The sequence below is a fragment of the Vulpes lagopus genome, chromosome 3 (genome assembly GCF_018345385.1).
Source record: "Vulpes lagopus strain Blue_001 chromosome 3, ASM1834538v1, whole genome shotgun sequence".
Lineage (NCBI taxonomy): Eukaryota > Metazoa > Chordata > Mammalia > Carnivora > Canidae > Vulpes > Vulpes lagopus.
The window spans coordinates 80,895,993-80,920,086 of NC_054826.1; the positions used below are offsets into that span (position 1 = coordinate 80,895,993).

A 24,094-nucleotide genomic window follows, 5' to 3' on the forward strand; every position below is an offset into this window, starting at 1 on the left:
GTTTGCACCCACAAGGGTTTTATCTTTTATTTTATTTAAAAAAAGATTTTATTTATTTATTTATTTATTTATTTATTTATTTATTTATTTATTTATTCATGAGAGACGCAGAGACATAGGCAGAGGGAGAAGCAGGCTCCCCGCATAGATTCCGATGCGGGACTCAATCCCAGGATTCTGGGGCCACACCCTGAGCCAAAGACAGACACTCAACCCCTGAGCCACCCAGGCGGCCCGGGGTCTTATCTTTTAAAGCATCTTGGCGCTCTATTTCTAGCCAGATCCTTCCCTTTCCTCCAGAAAGGCTTCCTGACACTTCTTTAAATACTCTCTTAGCCCTCGAATTCGGCGACATTTTTTAATGCCAACCAAGCCTCTGGCTCTTGGCATGTATATTGTTAGTTAGTTTTATACGCAGATGTTTAAGTTCCCACCTGGAGGTGAGCTCCTTAAGGGCAAGAACCATTTCTGGCAGGTGCTCTATGGGGGGGTGGGGGGGAGGTGCTCCAGGAGCCTCCTAGGTTGAACCAAACGGAAGGGGTGGAGGGCACCGGTCAGGGGGCCTAGGAGCTCCACCAGGGCCGCAGCCTGCCTGCTGCGCCGGCGGCCCAACGTGGGGAGCGGCTCTGGGGCCGGTCCACTGCTGCCCGAAGATCCAGGAAGTTGGATTCCCATTTCGGAGCAGCTGCTCTGGCGTCTCTCCCGGTGTGGCCGGCCCTCGTCCCGCTTTCTCCCGCCGTCTAGCCTCCGGCCTCTCTTCCACCAGCCCCTCCCCTCCCTCGGTCACTTCCCTACCGCGCCCCCGACGGCCGCCGCCCCCGCCTGCACGCGCGCCCTCCCCGCGCCCTCCCCGCGCCCTCCCCTCGGCCCCCGACTTCCGCAGGTCGCGGGGCGGCGGGGCGCTGGGGGCCGCTGGGGGCCGCTGGGGGCCGAGGCCGGGAGGCGAGCGGCCGCCTCGCCGCGGAGGAAGGCGCCTCCCCCTTCGTCGTCGCCCCCTCCCCACTTCCCGTCCAGCTCGCGGTCGCTTCCCGCTCCGCGGGCCTGTCCGCCGCGCAGGAGCTGCAGGAGCCGGTGGGGCGCATGCTGGGCGCGGGGCCCCGAGGCGCGCCGGCCGGAGGCGGCGGGGGCCCCCGCGCAGGTAGGGGCGCGGGCAGGGGCGCGGGGCGGGGCGCGGGCAGGGGCGCGGGCAGGGGCGCGGGCGCGGGACCGGGGAGCCCGGGCAGGTAGGGGCGCGGGGCAGGGGCGCGGGGCGGGGCGGGGCGCGGGCAGGGGCGCGGGGCGGGGCGCGGGCAGGGGCGCGGGCGCGGGACGGGGGAGCCCGGGCAGGTAGGGGCGCGGGGCGGGGCGCGGGCAGGGGCGCGGGGCGGGGGCGCGGGCAGGGGCGGGGGGACCCGGGCGGGTCCGCAGGTGCGGGGCTGCGCCTCGGTCACCACCCGGGCTCACGCCCCTCCGAGGCGACGGCGACCGAGGAGGGCGCGGGGCGCGCGGGCAGGAGGGGCGTGGGCCGGGCCGCGGGGTCCCTCCTCCGGGACCGCGCTGACCCCGGCCAGCCGCACCCTGCGAGCACTCTCGGGGTCCAGCGCCCCGAGACCCGGGGCGGAGGCCGGCGTGGGGGCGGCGCGGAGCGCGGGCACCTCCCGAGGCGCTGCCCCGAGAGCGCTGCCGCCTCCCGCTCCGACCGCGCGGCGGGGACGCCCGCACCGGGCTGGGCCCCCAGCGCCCCGGACGCGGCCACGCTGCAGCCCCCCGCCCCGGCCCACACAGGGCCTGGAGGATGTCGCTGGTCAGGAAAGGCGGCGTCGGCCGTCGCGCCGTCCGGCACCCGCGAGGATCCAAGACTTCCCTCGTCCCTCCCTGGGTGCTCCGGGCCGTGTCCCTGCTGCGCCCGAAGGGGCCCGGTAGCTGCGGACGCTTCCCCGCGCGTCTGGGAACCTGGTTTCCTCAACTGGGAGAGGGCTCGCTCCTGACCTTAACGTGTGCTCAGTTAGATGAGGTTCGGGTAGGGACAGAGTCTAAGAGCCGGGAGCTGGAGACAGTCAAGCCTGGACTCGCTCACTCCTCAGTTTACCCATTTGTAAAGTGGGGGCAGTGTCAGTGCCTACCTCCTGGGTTATGGGTTTCAGTGTGGCAGTGAATCCGAAGCGCGGAGTCCAGTGCCTGAGATACACAGTAAGCTCTGAATAACCTTAGTTCCTATTTTTACTGAGCAAAACCTAAATAATTTGGAGTGATGTGGAAATACCAATTTGATTTGATTAAGGTATAAATAGCAGAGTATTTATTTACTTATTTAAGATTTTATTTATTTATTCATGACAGACACACAGAAGAGACAGAGACACAGGCAGAGGGAGAAGCGGACTCCCTACAGGGAGCCTGATGCGGGACTCGATCCCAGAACCCTGGGATCACTACCCAGCCAAAGGCAGACGCTCAACCACTGAGCCACCCAGGCGTCCCTATTTTATTAAAAAAAAAATTTTTTTTTTTATTAATTACTTTAGAGAGGGGAAAGGACAGGACAGTGAAAGGGAGAGAATGTCAAGTAGACTCCTTACTGAATGGAGCTGGATGGGGGCTCCATTTCGTGATCACCCCAGATAGTGACCTGAGCTGAAATCAAGAGTCAGATGCTTAATCGACTGAGCCATCCAGGGCCCCCAGTAATGGAGTATTTTAAAAGAAACTTAATTTTATTTCATCCAGACACGGCCTCCGAAGGCTTTTTGAGGTTTTGTTGTAAATCAGTGCTACTGATCAAAAAGAGCCTGGATCTGCTTTCTGTGCTCTGTAACCTTGGGCCTCAGTTTCCTCATCTGTTTAAAAAAAAGACCAAGGACAAGAAAGGTAGGGGTAGCAATTAGTGCTTTTGGTGCTGATAGAGCTGCCTGAAGATCAAATGGGGTAGAAGATCTGAAAGTGCCTCGAAGAGTGTGAGTCACTACGCAAATATAAGACGTGACTGCTACTAGCAGGGAATAATAACATCTGCAATTTTTTAGAGCCTATAATGTGCCAGGCACTCTCTTAGGAATTCCTTTGATGAAATCCATCCTAAACCTTTGTGCATTGGATATTTATAATCTTCATTTTCTCTATTCAAAGCTGAGATTCAGGATTATTTTGCCTCTTTCCCAAGGTCACGTAGCAGTTTATGTAAAGCCACGATTAGAACCCTAGGGTGGGTGCCTCTGGCAAATGTGTTCTCAACCACTGGCAAAACTGAAGTTACGGAGACAAGCCGTGGTTCAAAGTAGACCTGTGTTAGATTATAGGAGATAATATATATCCTAACATGTTTAAAGATTCTAAGGGACACCTGGCTGGCTCAGTCAATAGAGCAGGTGGCTCTTGATCTCAAGGTTGCGAGTTCAAGCCCCATATTGGGCATAGAGATTACTTAAAAAAAAAAACATTAAAAAATAATTCACTACATACATAAGTGTATATACTCATGAGTGAATTGTTAGCCCTGGCAGATGAGGTTTTGAAATAAACTTAATTTTTTTTCATCCCTATTTTAAAATCCCATTTAAACTATTTTCTTGCACAAATAATGAAAATTTGCAGAGGGAAAAAGCATTAAGATCTTGAAAGACATATCTTGAGGATTCATTGCAAAGCTCAGACAATAAATGAAATCTCAATTAATGTTTTACTTAAACATTTAAGTTTGCCAGAACTCTTAAGGTGGCACAAGAGGTGTAAATTGGTATTGAAGCTTGCAGCGTCACGATTATCGTGCAGGGGTGGGACCCTGTATATTTCTCTAGGGACTTTACTGCTCACCTGAGATGTCCCCAGAGGGAAATGGACCGTTAGAGAAAGTCTGTGCATCCGAGGGAGAGTGAATGCCAGGTCTGTCTGCTGCAGAAACAATTCCAAATTCATTTCTTTCCCAAATGAAATTTATCTTATTATTTTTTCTTCTTCCAAAAGCACTACACAGTCATCACAGAAAGCACAGAAAACAACAAACAAGAAAAAGAACATTAAAAATCACTGTGATCCCATCAATGTAGGCAAATAGCTTCACATCTCTGTTCTTGTAACCCATTTCTGTGCTATGTTAATCAATTTCAGTGTCTTAAGACTGGGATGCAAACTATTATTGTTTTGTTCAATGACAAAAGTGATACTTGCTCATTAATCATCAAGACATTAATTTGGGAAATAAGTAAAGATTTATTACATGCATTAAAACTTTTCCTTTAAAAAGATCCTAAATATTTGATTGGAAAGTGATTAGAAATTAAGTTGTTGATGTCTGAGTTTTATTGTGGTTTTGGCCAAAGTTCAATGAAAGACCTTCAGAACAAAGAGAGGGTACAGTGGTGATCTTGAAATAGTAAGATCTAAAAATCCAGTATCAAGCCAAGATTTTGAGTATAAAAATAGGTAACATTTTAAACTAATGTTATTAGAATTAGACTCATTGTTTTGATAATCATGATAATAATCAGTTTATAAGCTGGGTTCTCATACAAAGTGAGCAGAGAGCCCTGCTTCCAGACATCTTTGGCAGCCACTCCTAGAGGTGGGGACAGTCGCCTCTGGCACAGCCTAGACCACTTGTGGCCATTTTTCAGCCAGCACCATTTAGTAACATAAGACTTTTAGCCTTTGGGAGTCTTATGTTGTTTGTTCTTGATGTTAATGACTTTGTGGTAAAAATTCCTTAGTGAATGTCTTGTGCAACAATCATGCAGTTTTTAAAGCGCCTGCCACAGATACTTTGACCATCCTGAATCCATTTTTTTCTTTTGAAATCAGTTTACCAGCTGCTTATTTGAGCAGACTGCAATCAGTTTCCAAGTTTTCACAGCAAGTGGAAGAACTGTGGCTGACCAATGAATATTATATATATATTTGGCTTTGAAAGGCAGTCAGGAGTCCACATGCTGTGCTCAGTGGCTGACATGATCCCTGGTTTGGTGTCTGCTCTCCTCACCCTGCCCTCCTTCCTTTTGGTCACTTGTCTACTGTCATAGCTCAGAAATAGATGGTTGAGATTTTGGGGCTTCCTCTAATCACTAGGGTCACTGGTCATCAAGTGTTATAATCAGAATCCCAGAATTTATTGCTGGATGAAGTTTCAAAAGATCAATTGGTTAAACCTCTTGAGTTCTGGCAGGTGAGGCATTGACAAGTGCATTCACCAAGTGCAGATGCTGAGAACTATATATCTGGTAGTTAGGGGCAGGAGACCTGGTCACAAATGAAGTAATTGAAATAAATAGGCCAGGATTATCTTTCTCTTCTCAACTTCAGGTTAGTTTCCCAGCCACGTTGCCTTGTGCTTATCCATTTAAAATACATGGACAAAATTCTATCTGTTGAACTCTAAAGTTTGCTTGTCATGGTAGGACTTTTCCCCTTTATTTGCTGATCCATTTGAACTCTGAGAGAAATGCAATAAAGACAGTAAACTCCTTGAGGTACAAGATAGCAATCTCTGAGGATAAGTCATATATCAGAGAGTACTGACAGTCTGAGTGGCAGTAGAGGTCACAGAGTCTGGCCTGCTTAGTTTACAGGTGAAAGGGTGAAAGATGGCAGAGGAATGAGTATTAGAATCTGGGTCCTCTTCTCTTACTGAGAGCTATTTCCAGTAAGCTTTACTTCATTCCATAGTTTGGCAGAATTCATCACTTCTTAAAAATATTGAATAAACCAAACTAAATCCTTATTTATTTATTTTGGAAGAGGCTGCCTTGGAAAGCAGCGTGTTCTTTTGCCATCAGAGGCATTTAAATTGGTATTGGGTCATTCTGTGGTTGAATGTAATTGAGGAGTCTGCCTGTGGGGAGGATGGCTGGATTGGGAGGAAGACTTGTGGGAACACTTATAGCTCTAGGATTCTGTGATTTTTGTCCTGGAGGATTTGAACTACTGTGTGAATTTCCTATTCCCTGCTCATTGAGGTTGCACATTTTGAACCCCACCCCCAACCCCAGGTGATTCCAATTCAAGAGGCCTAGACAGCAGTGCCGCCCTGCAGTTAGCGCCACTTTAACTTCCCAGGGTTGCACATATCAAGGATTGATATTAATCATTAACATGATCATGTTCATCCAGGCAAACAAATGACTAGGAATAGAAACATGCATTTGACAGGTGGCCCTACATGGAGACTAGTTGCATTCATAGGTTGAAAGGTGAAATATCTCAAAGTTTAATGAGTAAATTGTGTCTTGAATGTGGAACCTGAGTTTAAATTTAGTTTTATGATGTGCACACCAACCTAACTTTTCTTTTTCATACCTGTTGTCTCTTAATTTGTGAGTGGATTGATAAGATGATTTGGCGTAATTATTAGGCTTAATTTATGACACAGTAGAATGTATGTGCTTTGCATTTACAAGTGAAAGCATGCCTCATCTTACTCAAGCACTGATGGGAAAAGGAGGATTATTTTACAGGGGTTAAATGAGAAAAGATGTCAATATAGACATAAATTGGGGTTCTCCCGTTTCTAATAAACTGGACAGTTAGAATTGCAAAAGCTGTTTTGTAATTACAAATCCTCTGATGAAAAATGTTTGTATATTTCAGCATGATTCTTAATATTTCCCTAATGCTTTTCTTCATAGCCACAGGTCAGACAGAGTGGAATACAAGATAGCTGTCCTTGGGTGGAGATTCAATTCAAACAATAGATTTGGAGACCTTTAATTGCCTTGACTTTTTTTTTTTTTGAGACATGATTTACATACATTTTATGAGTTTTAGATATACAACATAATGATTTGATATTTGTGAATATTGTGAAATGACTAGTTAACATCCTTCACCACACGTAGTTACAAAATTTTCTTTTTCTTGTGAAAATTTTAAGAACTTTTAGGATCTACTTTTAAGATCGTTTGAGATCTACCTTGACTATCAATCCTTTTGTCTCCCTTTGTCTGCTTATAGAATTCCTTTCTAGGACATTAGGTCATCCACTTAATTGTTAATTCAGGAGTATTTATTTAATGTGTGCTACACATGGCACAGCATGTTGTTTAAAGATGTATTAGATTGTCCTCACGGATCATCCAGTCTGGAAAGAAGATGTAGCAAAACCTGGTGTACTTTCCAGGTGATTGAAGGCAACCCTTCCAGTTTAACAACCACTCCTAGGATGCTTCTTTGTAGGGTGTCTCAGGGATTCCCTATGTCTTCCCAGTCTTGACACAGATCTATCAGAATTTCTCTGCTCCATAAAGTTTTCCAGTCAGCCTCACACTGCTGCCATGATAATCTTCCCAAAGCACAGATCTGATTAGGTTACTATTACTCAGTGCAAAGATTCATTGTCCCACAAGAAAATTCTCAGCATTCCTTGCCAGGCCTTCCATAAACTGGCCCCTGAATCCCTAAAACTGACACTTTGGCTCTTTTATTACACACATTATTCAGCCACCAAAAATACTATGGAATCTTTCTCCCTCCTGCCCCCATCAATCTCTACACATCAAAATATTATCCCTCATTTAAGATCTAGCCAGTAAAACTTCTCAGCCTTCCCTGGTCTTCTAGAGTCATCCACTTCTTTCTCTCTTCTTCTGTTATAGTTTGTTATGTATTTCACCTGTTTTTCTGACTCTATTGTGAACTCCTTCAGCTCAAGGAAGGAGTCTGGTGTATTTCCTTACGCCCTCATCTGTGTAGTATGCTTATAGTTTTCTCCACTCTCACTGAATTGAATTAAACTCTTTATTATATTTTAGATGGACTAATCCAGTGTATAGATTAATCACATCTGTTATTTGTATATCTTTCAAAACCAATCAAGAGTTTTACAAGTTCAGTTCAGTTCAATTTTTTATTGAGATGCACAGACCACATCGCCAGATTCTTGTAACAATTTCAGGTAAGAAAAAATGTAGAATATGTCCATACCCTTGAGAAGCTTATAATTCAGTGGAGAATAGAGAATGGATTCTTGGGAAGTTTCTGGATGTTGTTTCATCAGAATGATGGGGCATTGCAATACAGCAAAATCAAGTATTTGAAGTATTACGAAGCAATTAGCACCTAGTAGATGCCCTGTATAATATTCAGATACCTGAATATTATACAGGGTGGATGGATGAATAGGGGGAAGAAGAAAGGAGGAATCCTTTAGTTTATAATTTATCAATTGCAGTGTTTACTTCAAGGTATAATAATTTTGAAGATAATTTACTCAAGTATTGATTCTCACGCTTGTGTATAAAATGTGTTGCTCTTCATCTAGGAAGAGACATACTAGGTCTCCATCTATAGAAATTGCATTAATTTCCTGGCTGTGGTGTTGTGTTTGCTTCATTTCATCAGCATTCTCTTCTCAGGCAGCTCTGTTCTGAGGACACACATTTCCCCGGGGTGGGGGTGGAGGTAGGGGTGGGGGTAGGACTCCAGCTGTCTGCGGACCGTGATGAAGGGGACTGTCTCACACTGATTCAGCACTTATGATCTCATTCTCTACCCGGATAGCCAGTTGGCCTGGGGTTATAGGATGAGTTCTGAACTATTTCTCAACCATGTGGCTTTTGTGTGTCTTTCTTCATTTGATTTTAAATAGCAATTTGAATTGAAAAATGGATAAATTCTATGATTTTAGTCCAACAGTTATATTTCCTTACTCTTTGATTTGGGATTGCCTAGTGCATTTATTCAAATATTAATAGTTTTAGAAACTTTTTTTGAAAAGCCTAAGGTGATATATAAGGAAAAGCATTGATATTACTTCTATTTTTCCCATCTTGCTGAGGTAGACTAGGGCTCAGTGGAAATAAAGTGAGACATTCCAAGGGGTTGCTTTATCTTAGGCTAATCTTGGGATGAATTTATATTGACATTACTCTTAAATTTGTATCCTGCTTTTTAATGAACAAATGATCCCCCTCTTTTTAAGCAATATTCTATTCACACTTGGAGACTGCCTTTTCCACTAAAATGAGTAATTATTAATCATTACAGAGCTGGGAAGGGGCGAATCAACCATGAATTTACTATAGAGAAATATTCTCTTTTGGTTATGCCTTTGCATTAGCTTGGGCTGAATTTCTTGAGGGCAGGCCTAATCTTATTTATCTTCTTATCATTTTTGTTAGACCTGAGGTAAGAATAAAGACTTATGGAGTTGCATTGGTTTAAAGTAACATGTGTAATATGGCCCCGGTGCCATATGGGAGAATTGCTTCCCAACCAGTGGTGGCTGAGAGAATCTTAGGCAGTGGTTGCATTAGAAAGGAGAGGATAGGGGACTTGTTTTTTTAATTTAATTTAATTTAATTTAATTTAATTTAATTTAATTTAATTTAATTATTTTTATTTATTTTTATTTATTTATGATAGGCACACAGTGAGAGAGAGAGAGAGGCAGAGACACAGGCAGAGGGAGAAGCAGGCTCCATGCACCGGGAGCCTGAAGTGGGACTCGATCCCGGGTCTCCAGGATCGCGCCCTGGGCCAAAGGCAGGCGCTAAACCGCTGCGCCACCCAGGGATCCCCGGGGACTTGTTTTTTTTTTTTTTAAATTTTTTTTTTTTTATTTTTTTATTTATGATAGTCACAGAGAGAGGCAGAGACACAGGCAGAGGGAGAAGCAGGCTCCATGCACCGGGAGCCCGATGTGGGATTCGATCCCCGGTCTCCAGGATCGCGCCCTGGGCCAAAGGCAGGCGCCAAACCGCTGCACCACCCAGGGATCCCCCGGGGACTTGTTTTAAAGTTGCTTTTACATGAGGGTGCCTGGCTGGCACAGTTGGTTAAGTATCCACTTCTAGGTTTTGGCTGGGGTGGTGATCTCAGGGTCATGGGATCGAGCCCTGCATCCAGCCCAGGGTTGGGCTCTGTGCTCAGTCTGGAAGCTGCTAAAGTTTTTTTCCTCCTTCTCCCTCTGCCCCTCCTCCCTGCTCTCTCTCTTTCTTTAAAATAAATAAATCAATTGAAAAGAAAAAGAATAAAGTTGCTTTTATATGCAGGCATATTCTTTATACATTAATACAAGTCGTGAAACTTTCTAAAGGTGTTTCCATTCACACATTTCACAGAGGAAAAATGTCAGCTGCCCATATATATCAAAGCACATTATCATGACTTTTGTCTGGAGTGGCTTTAGAAGACTGTGAAGCATGAGGGGTGGGGGTGGTGCTACAGCATCCTCCAAGCTAACCCTTGCCCTTGCTTGGCATCGCCACTGCTCCCAGCACCTCCTACATTCTATTGTCACGATGTTCATCACTTAGGATGTATTGTGAATTGCTGAAACATCAGACAAATGCATCTCCTCATGGAAGTGCAGAGATGCATTGCCAAGGCAAATTTCATTTAAATTGTGATCAGAATACTTCAGGTTATTTGTTGTTGTGGATGAAGTGATGGCTAGCCATGAGTGGTCAGGTGGCCAGATGGAAAGGACACTGGACTAGGAGTCGGACAATTTCAGGTTCCTTAATCTCTCTGGATCTCAGTGTCCTCCCTTGTGGAAACGGGGCTGGGGACAGGGCAGATGAGATCAGGCCCTCAGTGTAGAATTATGGTCACATCATTTTTATAAGAGCTCATCACAATTTGTGTACAGAATTGCTTTTGTTACAGGACATCTGTGTTACCTATGATCTCAGTTTGCCTTGTAGCTTGTCTCTCACACCCTTATCTGAGTCCTTGAACCCTTGGGTAAATCACATTAGTGTTTCTGCGGCCAAATAGATGCCTGTTCCCAGAACTAAGTGGAATAAATAAAGAGCCTGATCGCTTTGCATCTGTGCACATGAGTTTGCCACCGTGTGAGTTCAGTCAGATCAGATGGCTGCCAGGCGAAGGAGAGAAAGCTTGTGTGGTTCTCAGACAGAGACTCTGGGTTTTGGGATGCTAGATGATCCATCACCACCTTGTACATAGTACTTGTTGTAGTTTTGCACCACCCCACTCCCCAAGTTCTTCCTCCTTCATTTCCAGTTCTTAGCTGATTGCATCATCTCTGCTGTTTCTAAGATGGGCTGCTGATAAGCTGTCACCAAGCCCAGTGCTGCACAAGAGGTGGGCAGTGGGACATGTCACAGGGAAGACAGGAACAAGACCTCTTGGAGGGTGTATTGTTCAGTCCAGCTTAAGCATGTTTCCCCGAGCAGGAGTGCAGATGGTCCCTGCACACGGCCGCCCGGGCAGTCTGCTCTGGAGGGCAGGGAGGTTCCTGTACTCAGCTTCCAAGACCGTGTGCTCACTAGGCCTCCCTGGTTTTTGATTCTTGATCTGACACTTGGGTTCTTTGTGCTGTGCCCAGCACTTTGGGAGGGCCACATTGTATAGACTGCCTTGCACTAGTTGTGATTCTTCTCTTGATGCTGCCTCTTGGATTAATCCTTCTATTGCCACATTTTGCAGTCTGGGGGATGCTTCCCGGACTCTGGAGGTGTTCCTGGGGGGCTGTTCTCAGAAGGAGCATGGGACGACTGCTGTCACCCACAGGCCTGCAGAGGAGAGGGTTGACACCGTCAAGATGCCCCCTTAAACGCACACCACCTGTACTCAAGGTGAACAGGTCCTTTGGCAGGTGTGATGTTGTCCTGGGCTCCAAGCACTGGAGAGTTGCTTGTGATAAGGCTTTGTGTGGATGATTAACACCAAGTGCATCTCGAAGAGTGAAGGTTGCGTGACAGAGCATACTGGGTTGGCTCTGCAAAGGGACTTCTGGTCCGGACCCAGTCCATCTTTGCTTTCTCAAGGTGTAATTTAATTTTGGTTTTGTCTTTATAAAGTTTTCATCTGTATGAAATGTAAGCTCCGTAAGATTCTCCATTAGGACATCGCGTTCTGGTGTCTTCTCTGCTGGTTTGCTTTTCCTGTCGCAGAAAATTCCCTGCTCCTGCTGCTCTCATTTCACACCCAAAGAGGGCATTCTAACCTTAAAAGAAGTTCAGCTCAGCAGTGAGCCTGCCATTGCCTTTCTCTCTAAACTTAGAGTTTGCTCACTCCCTTGGCTTCTCAGGTGTTTTGGCTCCAGGGAAGAAATAGTCATGGTTCACATTTATTTAATAAAACCATTATGAAAACGAACGCAACCCAAGCACACACTGGGACAGAGCAGGACCTGGCTGCTCGCTTTCCCACCGAACCTTGCTGGCTCCCTGTAAATTTTTGGAGCTGTCACTTGTGAGCTGTTTTCACTGAGGGAGAACTTCCGTGAGGCTGGGGACTTGGCAGGCCAGCTGGCTGATCCTTTGGGTGTTCTTTCAGCATTGTCTGCAGTGAGTGTGGGAGTCAAAGGCCCTTCAGTGCAAAGATAATGCCAGCTTGTTCCCTGGAACCCTAAAGGAGCCGGAGTCAAAGGGGCTTTTTGTTTCACCGACAGAAAAACCCACAGGAAATCCCAGCTTCAGAGATTCCTATGCGGTCTCACTGTTCCATCAGATCTGACTGTGCTTAGGTCTCCTTTGAGAGAGGCAGTAACCCGTACAAAATAATAAATAAATGAAAGGATGCCATTCACGGTGGCTGGGGGTCAAGGGCACATGCCATGTACACTAGCATGCAGGTCAGGCACCTGGCTTAGACCCCAGTGCCCGGGCTCTGAGCAGTGAGCTCTTGGCTAACAGTTGAAGGGGATAATAGCCACATCCTACTGTTAGGGGAATCGACTGTGGTCATGTGAATAAAGATAGGAGTACAGTGTCTCATCACAGGCACTTGTATTATTACTATTATTATTATTATTATTATTATTAATAAGCTCTTATTAGATTTCAAATCTCTAACAGCAGTTTTGTCACTTACTAAGTATATTCCCTTTGTCTGTAAGCTGGGCAGTGATTATGCTTATTTTGTAGGACTGATGTGAACATTACATGAGATAATGTACACAAAGGGCTTAGGGAAATAGTAGCAAGTTAAAATAGGGGGCTGTAGCCCTTAGGTGTGCAGGTGATGTCCTGCCCAGCGTCCCGGGTAAGAGGTGAGTGGGGTCCACACCCAGGCTGGGTCCCTGTGCTGAGGAAGGCCTGCCTTTTCCTAATTCATCAGCTCAGAGCGGCCACCTTTTTCTAGTCTGGTTTCCCAGGGGGGCATCTTTTCATCATTCATCACCCCGGAGGTGGTACTTTTTAAAAAATTTGCCCAGTGGTACCATATGGGCCAGCTGTGGCCCTGTCAACAAGAGAATGGTGCTATTATCAATTTAGCAGACGGGGCCTTCTGGAGGGAGTGTGTGGCCTGCTTTACCCAGCTCCATCTTGCTCACTTTGCTGTAATTTCAATGATGTGATTACCATGGTCAGAGCAACAATTTTGCCATTTCCTCAATTCTAAGTTTTTTGTAGGATTTTCCTTGAGGCCAAGAGCTATCGTCCCCTGCCTTCCAAGGCCCCCTTCCTCACCAGTGTCCTGCACATGGCCTCCAGAAAGGACACAGGTTGGAAGAGAATGGGTCAGAGTGTAGGCTGGGTGCTGGTTGTTGACTCCTGGTCCCTTACCCGCCCTTCTGTGCTTTGCTCTTTACTGCTGAGGCTGGGAGTCTGAAAATGGCACATCCCTGGCTCCCTACCCGTTAAACTCTGTCAACAAGAGGCCCTTGTGGGACACCAGAGGCAGGAGGAAGAGAAAAGTTTCTGGATTCTGGGTTTTTCAGTGGGACAGCTGCAGACATGTGCTGTAGCAGTGGGAAGGCTGGGTGATTTGGGACTCCAACAGCCCTGACAGGGAGCCTTTTTTCTCAGGCTCCAGAGCCAACCCACACAGCCTCTTCTGCTACAGCAGACTGAGCAGTCTCCAGGATGCAGCCCAGGAGCAACAGCCTCGGATCTCTAGCTACTATCCTTCTTCCTCCTTGTTCCTGCTTTTCCTTCTCCTTCATTCTCTTCCAATTTTTTCCACACTTTTATGACCAGTGCCCTATATTAAATGTCCTCTGGTGGGTACTTGGAGTGGTCTCACTTTTCCTACTCAGTGTATGGATTCCATGGATTCTAAATCTGTTGGGTGCTTAGGGCCTGGTACACTCCCTAGGATCTTATAGCACATGGACCCTTCCTCTCTGTTTCATTTTCATCACACATGTCAGGGTTACTGTGATAGCCTTTAAAATAAGTTTTCAGCTCTAGCCTCTTCCTAATCACAGTGGTCAGATTAATTTTCTAAAACTCTAGTTCACCTGGGTCACACTTCTACTCCAAACCCTACAGTTTTTATGGCAGCCATTTAGCAAAGGTACCTGTGACCTAAACCCCAATGGTGAGAACACTACCAGGGACACCTCTTCGCAATCCTAGTAAGGGAGAAAGAGGGAGAAAGAGGGTCATTCCTTCACCCTGGCTGGGAGGAAGGGAGTTAGCTCAGTGATAGACACACCAGTAGTCACATGGGTATGAGGAAGATTTCAAAGCCTGTCTGTGGCTGCCTCCTCCCCTCACTGGTTTGTTTGTTTGTTTGTTTCTTTTTAAAGATTGTATTTATTTTTGAGAGAGAGCATAAGCATCAGCAGGGGGAAGGGGAAAGGGGCAGAGGGAAGGGGCAGAGGGAGAGCAGTAGCAGACTCCTTGCTGAGCAGGGAGCCCGAGATGACTTGGGGGCTCAATCCTAGGACCCGGGGATCATGACCTGAGCCAGAGGCAGAGACTTAACTGACTGAGCCACCCAGGTGCACCCCTCTCACTGGTTTCTTGTTCAAGTCCAACTGCTTTGCATTGGCGCCTCTGCCTCTCCTGGAGGGCAAAGTTCAGCTTATAAGCTCTGCCCAATATTCTGGGAAGTTTAAATCTCATATAGCTTCTTATAAACTGATGGAAATATCTGTACTGTGAAGAGTGCAGATGAGCTGTAAGCCTAGATAAGATTGCTTGGGAGGGGAGTTTTTCACCCATAGGTTTTCTGACTTCCTTGAAGTAATGTTTTTAAGAAATTCCATATTGAAGAGGATAGGAAGACGTCTTAAGGGGAATGACTGGGACATTATGGGGTCACTTGGAAGAAAAATAATACAGTTAATGTTCAAACATAGTTTTATTGTTTCTGTATAGAAAAAAACAAAATATAGGCATTGTAAAAAAAAAAAAAACAAACAACCCTGAAAAATATATCAAGAAATGATCACTGAAGTCCCACCTTCCTCACTCTTAATTCTTTTTTTTTTTTTTTAAAGATTTTATTTATTTATTCATGAGAGACAGAGAGGCAGAGGCACAGGCAGAGGGAGAAGCAGGCTCCCTGCAGGAACTCGATGCTGGACTCAATCCCCGGAGCCAGGATCACACCCTGAGCCACCCAGGTGTCCCCTCACTCTTCATTCTTTAGTGAACATCCTTCTAGAAGGTTCTCAGAGCCTGTGTTATATACACATACAATTTTATAGAAATGGGACCGTGTTATATATCGTTTTTTAACCTAATTTTATCCTACTTATTAGTATAGCACAGAAATGTTTTCATGTCAACAAATGTTGCTTTACATGATCATTTTGAATGGCTACACAGTAAGTTGCATGTTTATACTGTGATTTGCCCATGCTTTTATTAAGTTCTTGGATTTAAGATGACGCTAATGCCATAGTGGATATTCCCAGATACTAGCACCTTAAGACATCAGAAGTGTAGTTCTCTTGAAGTTCAGATTCACCCTACATTTACTGGTGAGTGGAGGCACCAGACTTGGCTGGAGGGGCTGCTCTGCCTTACATGGCCATTACGGACTTGGGCTGACAAAGGCCCCACCACCTTCGGAATGTGGCTTCCAAAGTTGGTCTGGCCTTTGCCACCCAGCTAGCAGAGAGTGGAGAAGAGAGAAGACTTCACCAGAGGTTTTTAGGGGCGCTGCTTCTGTCCACACTCCATTGGCCAGGGTCAGTCACATGGCCACGCACAGCTGTGAGAGAGGCTGGGGATGCAGGAGACAAGGGAAAAAGGCTTGGTGAACAATGGCCAATCTCTGCCATAGCTTTCCCTTCTGGTCACCACATCCCTGTTTCACTCTTCCCCTCACATTTCCACTTACCCCTCCCAGAAGGAGACACCAGAGTCCCATGCAGCCATTGAGTCTGGATCACTCTGTCGGGTCTCTGGCTGAGGTACAGTCTTCTCTACATTCAAATGAGGATCTTCATGCTTTTGTGACTTGTGAATTAAAAAAGAAAAGTGTTAAAAAAAAAAAAATAAAAAAGAAAAGTGTTATTTGCTTCCTTCCAACCTCTCTCAGTTTTCAGTGGTGGAGCAGAGACAGCATAAGAGCACTAAAAACTCCCACTTGGAGCAGGGTAAAATAGGGTATTCGCAGCAGTCATGGGTGCAAAGCAATTATGAGAGCCTTTGGTAGGCAAGGTAGAGGCCCCCAACCCGGGGATGGGAGAACTTTCTCCATTAGACCTTGATTCTGCTCTCTGGGAGGAAATCTCTTATTGATTGGTCTCCATGGTCTGTCCTGCCAAGTTCGTCTTTGTCTTTTACTCTCCATGGCAACATTTGAAGCAGTTGCTGGGGAGTCTGCCATCTTCATGAGGGTGTACCGAGCTTTTGCTGCCCTCTGTTTGGTGGCCTGAAATTTTGAAAGCTCTTACAGACTTTTTAATTTATTTAAGTTCAAGCCCGTGGTTTCTCAGGCTATACATTTCTGTCAAAAACTTAGTGGGGTTCTCTTTTGTTTTCTTCCATTAAATTCCTTATACCAATAACTAATCCCAAAGTTTTTTCCTAGATTTTATTATCAAGCTTGATTTTTTGCATTACATTATCACCCCATGCCCTTCTCTCTCAACTAAATGGTGATTACTTTCAGGCCCGCAAGCTCAGATGGGAATGCAACACTCTTAATCTTTGCCACAGGGCTGAGACTTTGGGCCTTTGTCACTCAAGCTTCTTCAATCTTATTTCTTACTTTGATATTTACTATTTCTTTCATTTTATTTTCATTGGAAAGTTCTACTTTCCAACTCTTTCCCTAGAGCTACAATCATGGTTAAACGGTAGGTCTGCTTTTTAGTTACTGCAGGAGATGATTTTACCAAATATTTTGCCATTGCATAACTTGGGCCTCCGTCTTTCCAGCCTCCCAGATCAGTTTCCTTGCTGTCCACTGCCTGATTACTAGGCCAGTGCCACTTGTTTTAGGTCATACCCTACTTTATTTAAGGCAGCAGTCATTGTATTAGTCCTGCTGTTGTAATGGAACAATCCTAATTCTCAGTGGCACATCACTTTCAAAGTTCGTATCTTGCTCATATAAATTACATTTTTTAAATAATAAATTTATTTTTTATTGGTGTTCAATTTGCCAACATACAGGATAACACCCAGTGCTCATCCTGTCAAGTGACCCCCTCAGTGCCATTCACCCCCACCCCCGCCCTCCTCCCCTTCCACCACCCCTAGTTCATTTCCCAGAGTTAGGAGTCTTTATGTTCTGTCTCCCTTTCTGATATTTCCCACACATTTCTTCTCCCTTCCCTTCTATTCCCTTTCACTATTATTTATATTCCCCAAATGAATGAGAACATATAATGTTTGTCCTTCTCCAATAGACTTAATAAATTACATTTTGAAGCTGGGTTGTTAGTGGTGGTAAAGAGCAGGGTTCTACTCTATTTACTCATTCACAGATTCAGGTAGATCAGATCTCTGTTTTCAGCACATGGCTTCCAAAGTCACCCGGAGAGTCAACAGCTAATCAGTAGACCAAAGAAAAAAGAGTGTGGGACAACTGCAAAGAAGATTGTCATAAGCCAGTAGTGAAAGTGAAGGGCATCACTTTTGTCCACAATTTTGTTGACTAGGACTCAGACTTATGGCTACACATAATTTCAAAGGAAGCTGGGAAAGGTAGTCCAACCGTGTGTCCAGGAGAAAAGGGAAATGGGCTGGTGAGCAGGTATCTGTTTCTGCCGTGGTGACTACATAGCAGAGGCTCTTCTAAAAGCCTTAATATATGAGCTCCTTTAATTCTACGTGGTAGAAACTATTGGCATCCTCATTTTACAAATGGGAAACAGAGGCACTGGGAGATCAAATAGCTACATAGCTCCCCAAAGTTCACATAGCTACTAGTGGTGGAGACAGGAGGCCCTCAGCTCTGGACCTGCAGCCTTATTCACTACTCTAGACTGATAAAATAGAATACAGTTGAACTTGAAAGTGAAATATAAAAATGATAAAAGTGAAGATCACAGATTCAAAGATTAAAAAGTGAGATTTAAAAGTGATAAATTAAAAAAATAAAAAAATAAAAAAGTGATAAATTTAAAAATTACATAAAATAAAGAGAAATAACTCTAATTGAGAACCTAAGATACAAACTTAAAAGAATGATACACAGCCTTCAATGTCATATTAGGATAACATGTGATAGATGAAACATAATGGAAAAAGATGAAAGAAAAGTAGAAATTAATAGTGTTTATATGTTGGTAGGAATGCAAACTGGTGCGGCTACTGTGGAAAACAGTATGGAGGTTTCTCAAAAAGTTAAAAATAAAATTACCCTATGACCTAGCAATGGTACTATTAGGTATTTACCCAAAGGATACAAAAATAATAATTCAGAAGGACACACGACCCTAATGTTTATTTTTATAGCAGCATTATCAGCAATAGCCAAATTATGGAAAGAACCCCAAAGCCCCTCAACTGATGAATGATAAGGATGTGATTATATATATATATATATATCACTCAGCTATCAAAAAGAGTGCAATCTTGCCATTTACAATGACATGGATGTAGCTAGAGAGCATTATGCTGAGTAGAATAAGTCAGTCAGAGGAAGACAAATGCCATATGATTTCACTCGTGTGGAATTTAAGAAACAATACTAATGAATGTAGAGGGGAAAAAGAGAGAGGTAAACCAAGAAACAGACTTTTATTTTATTTTATTTTTTTTTAAAGCATGAAATATACAGGCATTTTTTTCTTAATTTTTATTTATCTATGATAGTCACACACAGAGAGAGAGAGAGATGCAGAGACACAGGCAGAGGGAGAAGCAGGCTCCATGCACCGGGAGCCCGACGTGGGATTCGATCCCGGGTCTCCAGGATCACACCCTGGGCCAAAGGCAGGCGCTAAACCACTGCGCCACCCAGGGGTCCCAAGAAACAGACTTTTAATGATAGAGAACAAACTGAGGGTTGATGGAGAGAGGTGGGTGAGGGATGGGTGATGGATGTTAAGGAAGGCATTTGCTGTGATGAGCACTAGGTATTGAATGTAAGTGATGAATAACTAAATTCTATATCTGAAACCAGTGTTACACTTTATGTTAACAAGCTAGAATTTAAATAAAATTTGGAAGAGGAAAAGAAAAAAAGTGTTTACAAAATACATATAAATTGAAATAAATCATCTGGATGAATAAAATAGTAGTAAAACATTATAAAGGAAGAAAAATGTTACATAAGTGAAAGTAAGTGAAAATAAAAATATTAAGAAAGACAAAGCAAACTTAAGACTCAATATTCAGTAAGATGTAATACATTTATGGCTCAAAACAAAGAAAATACAGTCACACCTCATTTTATTGTGCTTTGCAGATATTGCTTTTTTTTTCAATAAATTGAAGGTTTGTGGCAACCTTCCAATAAATGAATCTGTGGGTAACATTTTTCCAACAGTATTTGCTCTCATCATGTCTTTGTGTCACATTTTGGTAATTCTAGCAATATTTCAAACTTTCTCATTATTTTGTTATGGAGCTCTGTGATCAGTGATTACGACTTGCTGAAAACTCCGATAATGATTAGCATTTTTTAGCAATAAAGTACTTTTAAATTAAGGTATGTACATTGTTTTTTTTAGACACGAGGCATACTTAAACAGACTACAGTACAGTGTGACTACAACTTTTGTATGAATTGGGAAATCAAAAAATTCACTGGACTCGCTTTATTGAGAAATTTCGTTACTGATCTGGAATTGAGCCTGCAAGGTTGTAGAGGTATGCCTATAGAAGTTTCCTCAATGCCAAATAAGATAAAGGTTAAAATAAACAAAAAATACAAAATGATAAATGAAATTCAAAATATAAAAATTACAAATCCTTTAGAAGTCTGCGGGATTGTACAAATTAACAAGAAAAGAAGAAAAATCAGTGGCAACATAAATCCTGCCCTCACATTGCTCCAATCTGAATTTATGCCTGTGATTGGGGGTCCTTAGTAGGTATTTTCAGAATTGAGAACTGGGGAGAAGGGGCAGAGGAAAGGAATGGGGTCGCCCCTCCTTTACAGGACCTAAAATGCCTGAGTGGAATGATGTCTGCAAATTGGTAGAGTAAGAAGCTCCAAGCCCTTGTTCTCCCATGGAGATGTTCAAAAAGACAAAAACAAACAATCAATTAGAGACTGGCTAAAATAACTTCACAGGAACTCTGGAAAATAGTCAGAGGTCTACAGCAGCTAAATGAATACCAATTAAGAAAAAACCACATTTAAAATGGTAGGTTCTACGGAATTTAAACAGTAAATGCATAAAGAATCATTATAAATCTATGTTAATGAGTACACAGTATATACAGATGAAATCTGTGACATCAGTAACATAAAGGAGGATGGGGCTATGTAGAAGCAGAATTTTTTGTATGCTATAGAAGCTTAGTTGGTATCAATTCAAATTAGATTATTATAACTTTAGGATATAATATGTGATCCTTATGGCAGCCACAAAGAAAACAACTATGGAGTACAGACAAAAGGAAACAAGAAGGAAATAAAAATATGCTGTTATAAAAAAATCAGCTAGAGTCAAAGGAAGTCAATAAAGGAGGAAATGAGGGACCAAAAACCTGTGAGACACAAAGACATCAAATAGCAAATGGCAGAAGCAAGTTCTTCCTTCTCAGTAATTGTTTTCAATGTGAATAGATAAAAACTCACCAAAAGGCAGAGATTGGCAGAATGGAAAAAAGAAACCATGATCCAACTACATGCTGTCTACAGACATGTACTTTAGCTCTAAGGACATACATATGTTGAAAGTAGAAAGCGGGGGGAAAGATATTTCATGCAAATAGTAATCAAAGGAGACCTGAAACTAATATTAGACAAAATAGACTTTAAGTAAAAAAGTGTTACAGAAAACAGAGAAAGACACTATATATTGATAAACGGCTTAATTCACCAGGAAGATGGAAGAGTTTTATATCAATATATATCTATTTATCTATGTCTATCAAATATCAGAGGTCCTAAATACAGGAAGCAAACACTGACAGATGTGAAGGGAGAAATAGTTCTGGAATGGAATGCCTGTGCAATGCAGCAAGCAGGCTAGTGCAGCCTCTTCGTGTGAATTCTGACCTTGGCTGTGCTACTGCGATGAGTTGGTGATGAGCATCCCCACCTTGGTTGTATCATGTCCCACCCTCCTGTCTGGAGGCTTCTCTTTCCTCCAAACCCTGTCCCCTCTAGCAAGCCTTTTGCATGAGTCCAGAATAATGACTTGGATCAATTGCCCTTGGCCTACTGCATACATTTTCTCTACCACTCATTTAGCATGTTATATTTAATATTTGATACTTGTGTTTATATTTTGTCTATTTGTTCATCTCCCCAAACAAATCTTCAATTCTTTGGGGGCTAATGGTTTTTTAGTCACTGGCACTTAGCACTGTAACCTGGATGCAGAGTCTTATTTTTTAATTGATTCAATAGATACTTCTTTAAATTAGGCCCGAACACTGATCTTAACCCCAAGTATTAGCTAATGGAAGCATCACAATATAAAGTTGGACAGCCTTGCTAAGCTACTGAATTTTGTTAGCCTCAGTTTCCTAATGCAGTCCATAAACGAAGAGCTGGAATTTGAACCCACATCAACCTGATTCTTTGCTTATTATTATTTTAAAGATCCACATATACTAATAGTTTGATCCTTTAAGTTCTTCATCTAGTGTGTGATCCAAGCTCAAGCCTTTCATTATTTCTCCCCCTCCCACAGTATTGGTGAGATAGGCAGAATAATGACTCCTCAAAGATTTCTGCACCTGTGAATATGTTACCTTTGTTACCTTACATGGCAAAAGAGACTTTACAGATATCATTAAATTAAGGATCTTGAGATGAGGATGCTATTTTGGATTCCCAAATGGGCCCAATGTAATCCTCAGGGTCCTTATAAGTGAAAGAGGGAGGAAAGAGTCAAAGTCAGAGATCTGAAGATGCTCAACTTCTGGTTTTGAAGATGGAAAAAGAGGCCATAGACTAAGGAATTCAGGCAGCTTCTCGAAGCTGGAAAAGTCAGCACTTTGACACCTTGATTTTGGCCCAGTGACTCCCATTTTGGACTTCTGAATTCCAGAACTGTAAGATAACAAATGTGTTATTTGTGTTACTTTGAGTTAGCAAATCTGAAGTAATTTGTTACAGCAGCAATAGGAGACTAATACAATAGTTTTTCTGCTTCCCTTGCTCTCTGGAAGATTTCTGAACTAGTTCTCTAAAATTCCCTCTTTCTCTTCATATTTCTCTCTCCCTCTGTCACCATTCCAAGTCACATTCCAGAGCTCTGTGTCACCACTAGGTTACCACTCTCTCTGGATATGGTAAGGTTCTCATTTCTAGTTAAGGCTGTGCTGTGCTAGTGACCTTCCAGGCTGTTTTCTCTTAAAAGGTGGTGCCAAGAAGGGAAAGAATAGTCCATATATGTTCTTAGCAGAACAGGGAGAGGTAGGTCTCCTACCTCCTCAACCTGAATGTTAGGTCCCTTTGATGTGCCATGATAATGCCTAATTTTGATGCTCACATCACATCACACTGGCCACTCAGGTTGAGTTTACTGTTCACTACAACCCCTCAGCTTTTCACATCATATTAAAGCAGAAGGCATTATGAATTGTTCTTGTATCTTGTAGAATGTTTGCCATCCTGACTCATGTAGTTTTTGGCTCACAGAGGGAAAAAATGTACTGAATTAATCTCTCCAGGGAAGGATTAAAGACCAGGCTAATAAGGAGAGGCAGATGGAATTCTGAAAGAAAGATGGCAAATTCTAGAGTTAATCTAATTAAAGATCTATGGGAACTTTGCACTGGTGCATAAATAAAATATGACAATCAGTGTCAGCTAAGAAACTATCAGCAAGAATCGAATCTCAATTTTTAGTATTACATAGAATTGTTATCTATGTATTTTTTTTAACAAATAGTGGTGTGATATAAAGGAAGCTGAGAGAAGCAGAGACCAGGGTAGACCCAGCCAGACACAGGATCTGCCCATCCTCTGCCCACCCCCTCCCCACATGCTCTTTAGAGGACATAGGATCTCCCAATCATTTTGCTCTGTGACATTGCCAGCTTGAAGGGTAAAGGGAAATGCTCTTAGGAAGAAGAGAAGGCTTTCATCCTTGCCCAGTCATCTTGGGCTCCGAGGATGACTGGGAACCTGAGAGGGGAGTTCAGGATTAGCTTCAGCAAAGGAGGGTGCTAAGGTTATTGAGAATTTCAGAGATGGAACAGGTCTTTCCTTTAAAATTCAGAACAGCTGTGCCCAAACCCTCCGGGCTTCCTAGAATTTGTGTTTAAATGTTTATGTATTCCTATGCAAATATTTCAAACAATGTAGCTAAGATGCTGTACTTCCAGAGTAGGTAAACCAGCTGGCTCCCCTGCATGGTCGCCTGGCACAGCCTGGTTGAGTGAAGACAGGAGTCCATATCTTGAAGGATGTCCTTACAGAACAACTGGGATTTGGTGCCTTCTAAAAGAAGGAGGAAAGCAATTGGCAAGATTATTTCCATTAACTTTAAGATACCCAAGAGGACCACGGAGGTCTCATTCTCTCTGGTTTAGATAAATCTGGGGCAGTCCAAAGGTTGCCAAGGGATATAGGGAGAAAATTTTAATTTGCACGCTTGAGTTTTGCAGTCTGGCTGACCCCTTTGGAGTTTACTTCTCTTTACATGGCAGAGTCAGGGCTTCAATGCTTCCTTACCTTCAGTGACCTTTCCTTAGCCCTCCTATCCCTGATAAGCTTCAGGGAAGTTATTCTGCTTGTATGATCTGTTGTTGTATTAACACACACAGAATAATTGCCATTCAAACTTCCCTTGGATATGCTTCATCCTTGCTGAGTTAAGATCAAATTGCTTTCTACTTTGGTAAATCCAATTCAGATTTCTAACTGACCATAGGTTAAAGTTTTAATTTAAAAT

The 24,094-nt window shown here is 43.5% G+C and overlaps 1 protein-coding gene across 10 annotated transcripts in view; it reads left to right on the plus strand.

Annotated features, from left to right (window-relative positions):
* Positions 1 to 519: 519 nt before the first annotated feature.
* Positions 520 to 24,094, plus strand: part of DISC1 (DISC1 scaffold protein) — a 350,357-nt gene continuing 326,782 nt past the window's right edge. For 5 of the 10 annotated variants that reach the window (XR_005986855.1, XR_005986856.1, XR_005986857.1 and 2 more), the window contains exon 1: positions 520 to 1,138. Coding sequence is in view for 7 of the 10 variants with exons in the window: in XM_041749370.1 (XP_041605304.1) it covers positions 1,081 to 1,138 (58 nt within the window). In the remaining 3 variants the exon portion in view is untranslated. The remainder of the gene's footprint in view (positions 1,139 to 24,094) is intronic. The other 5 variants (XM_041749372.1, XM_041749374.1, XM_041749373.1 and 2 more) reach the window with 3 other exon arrangements.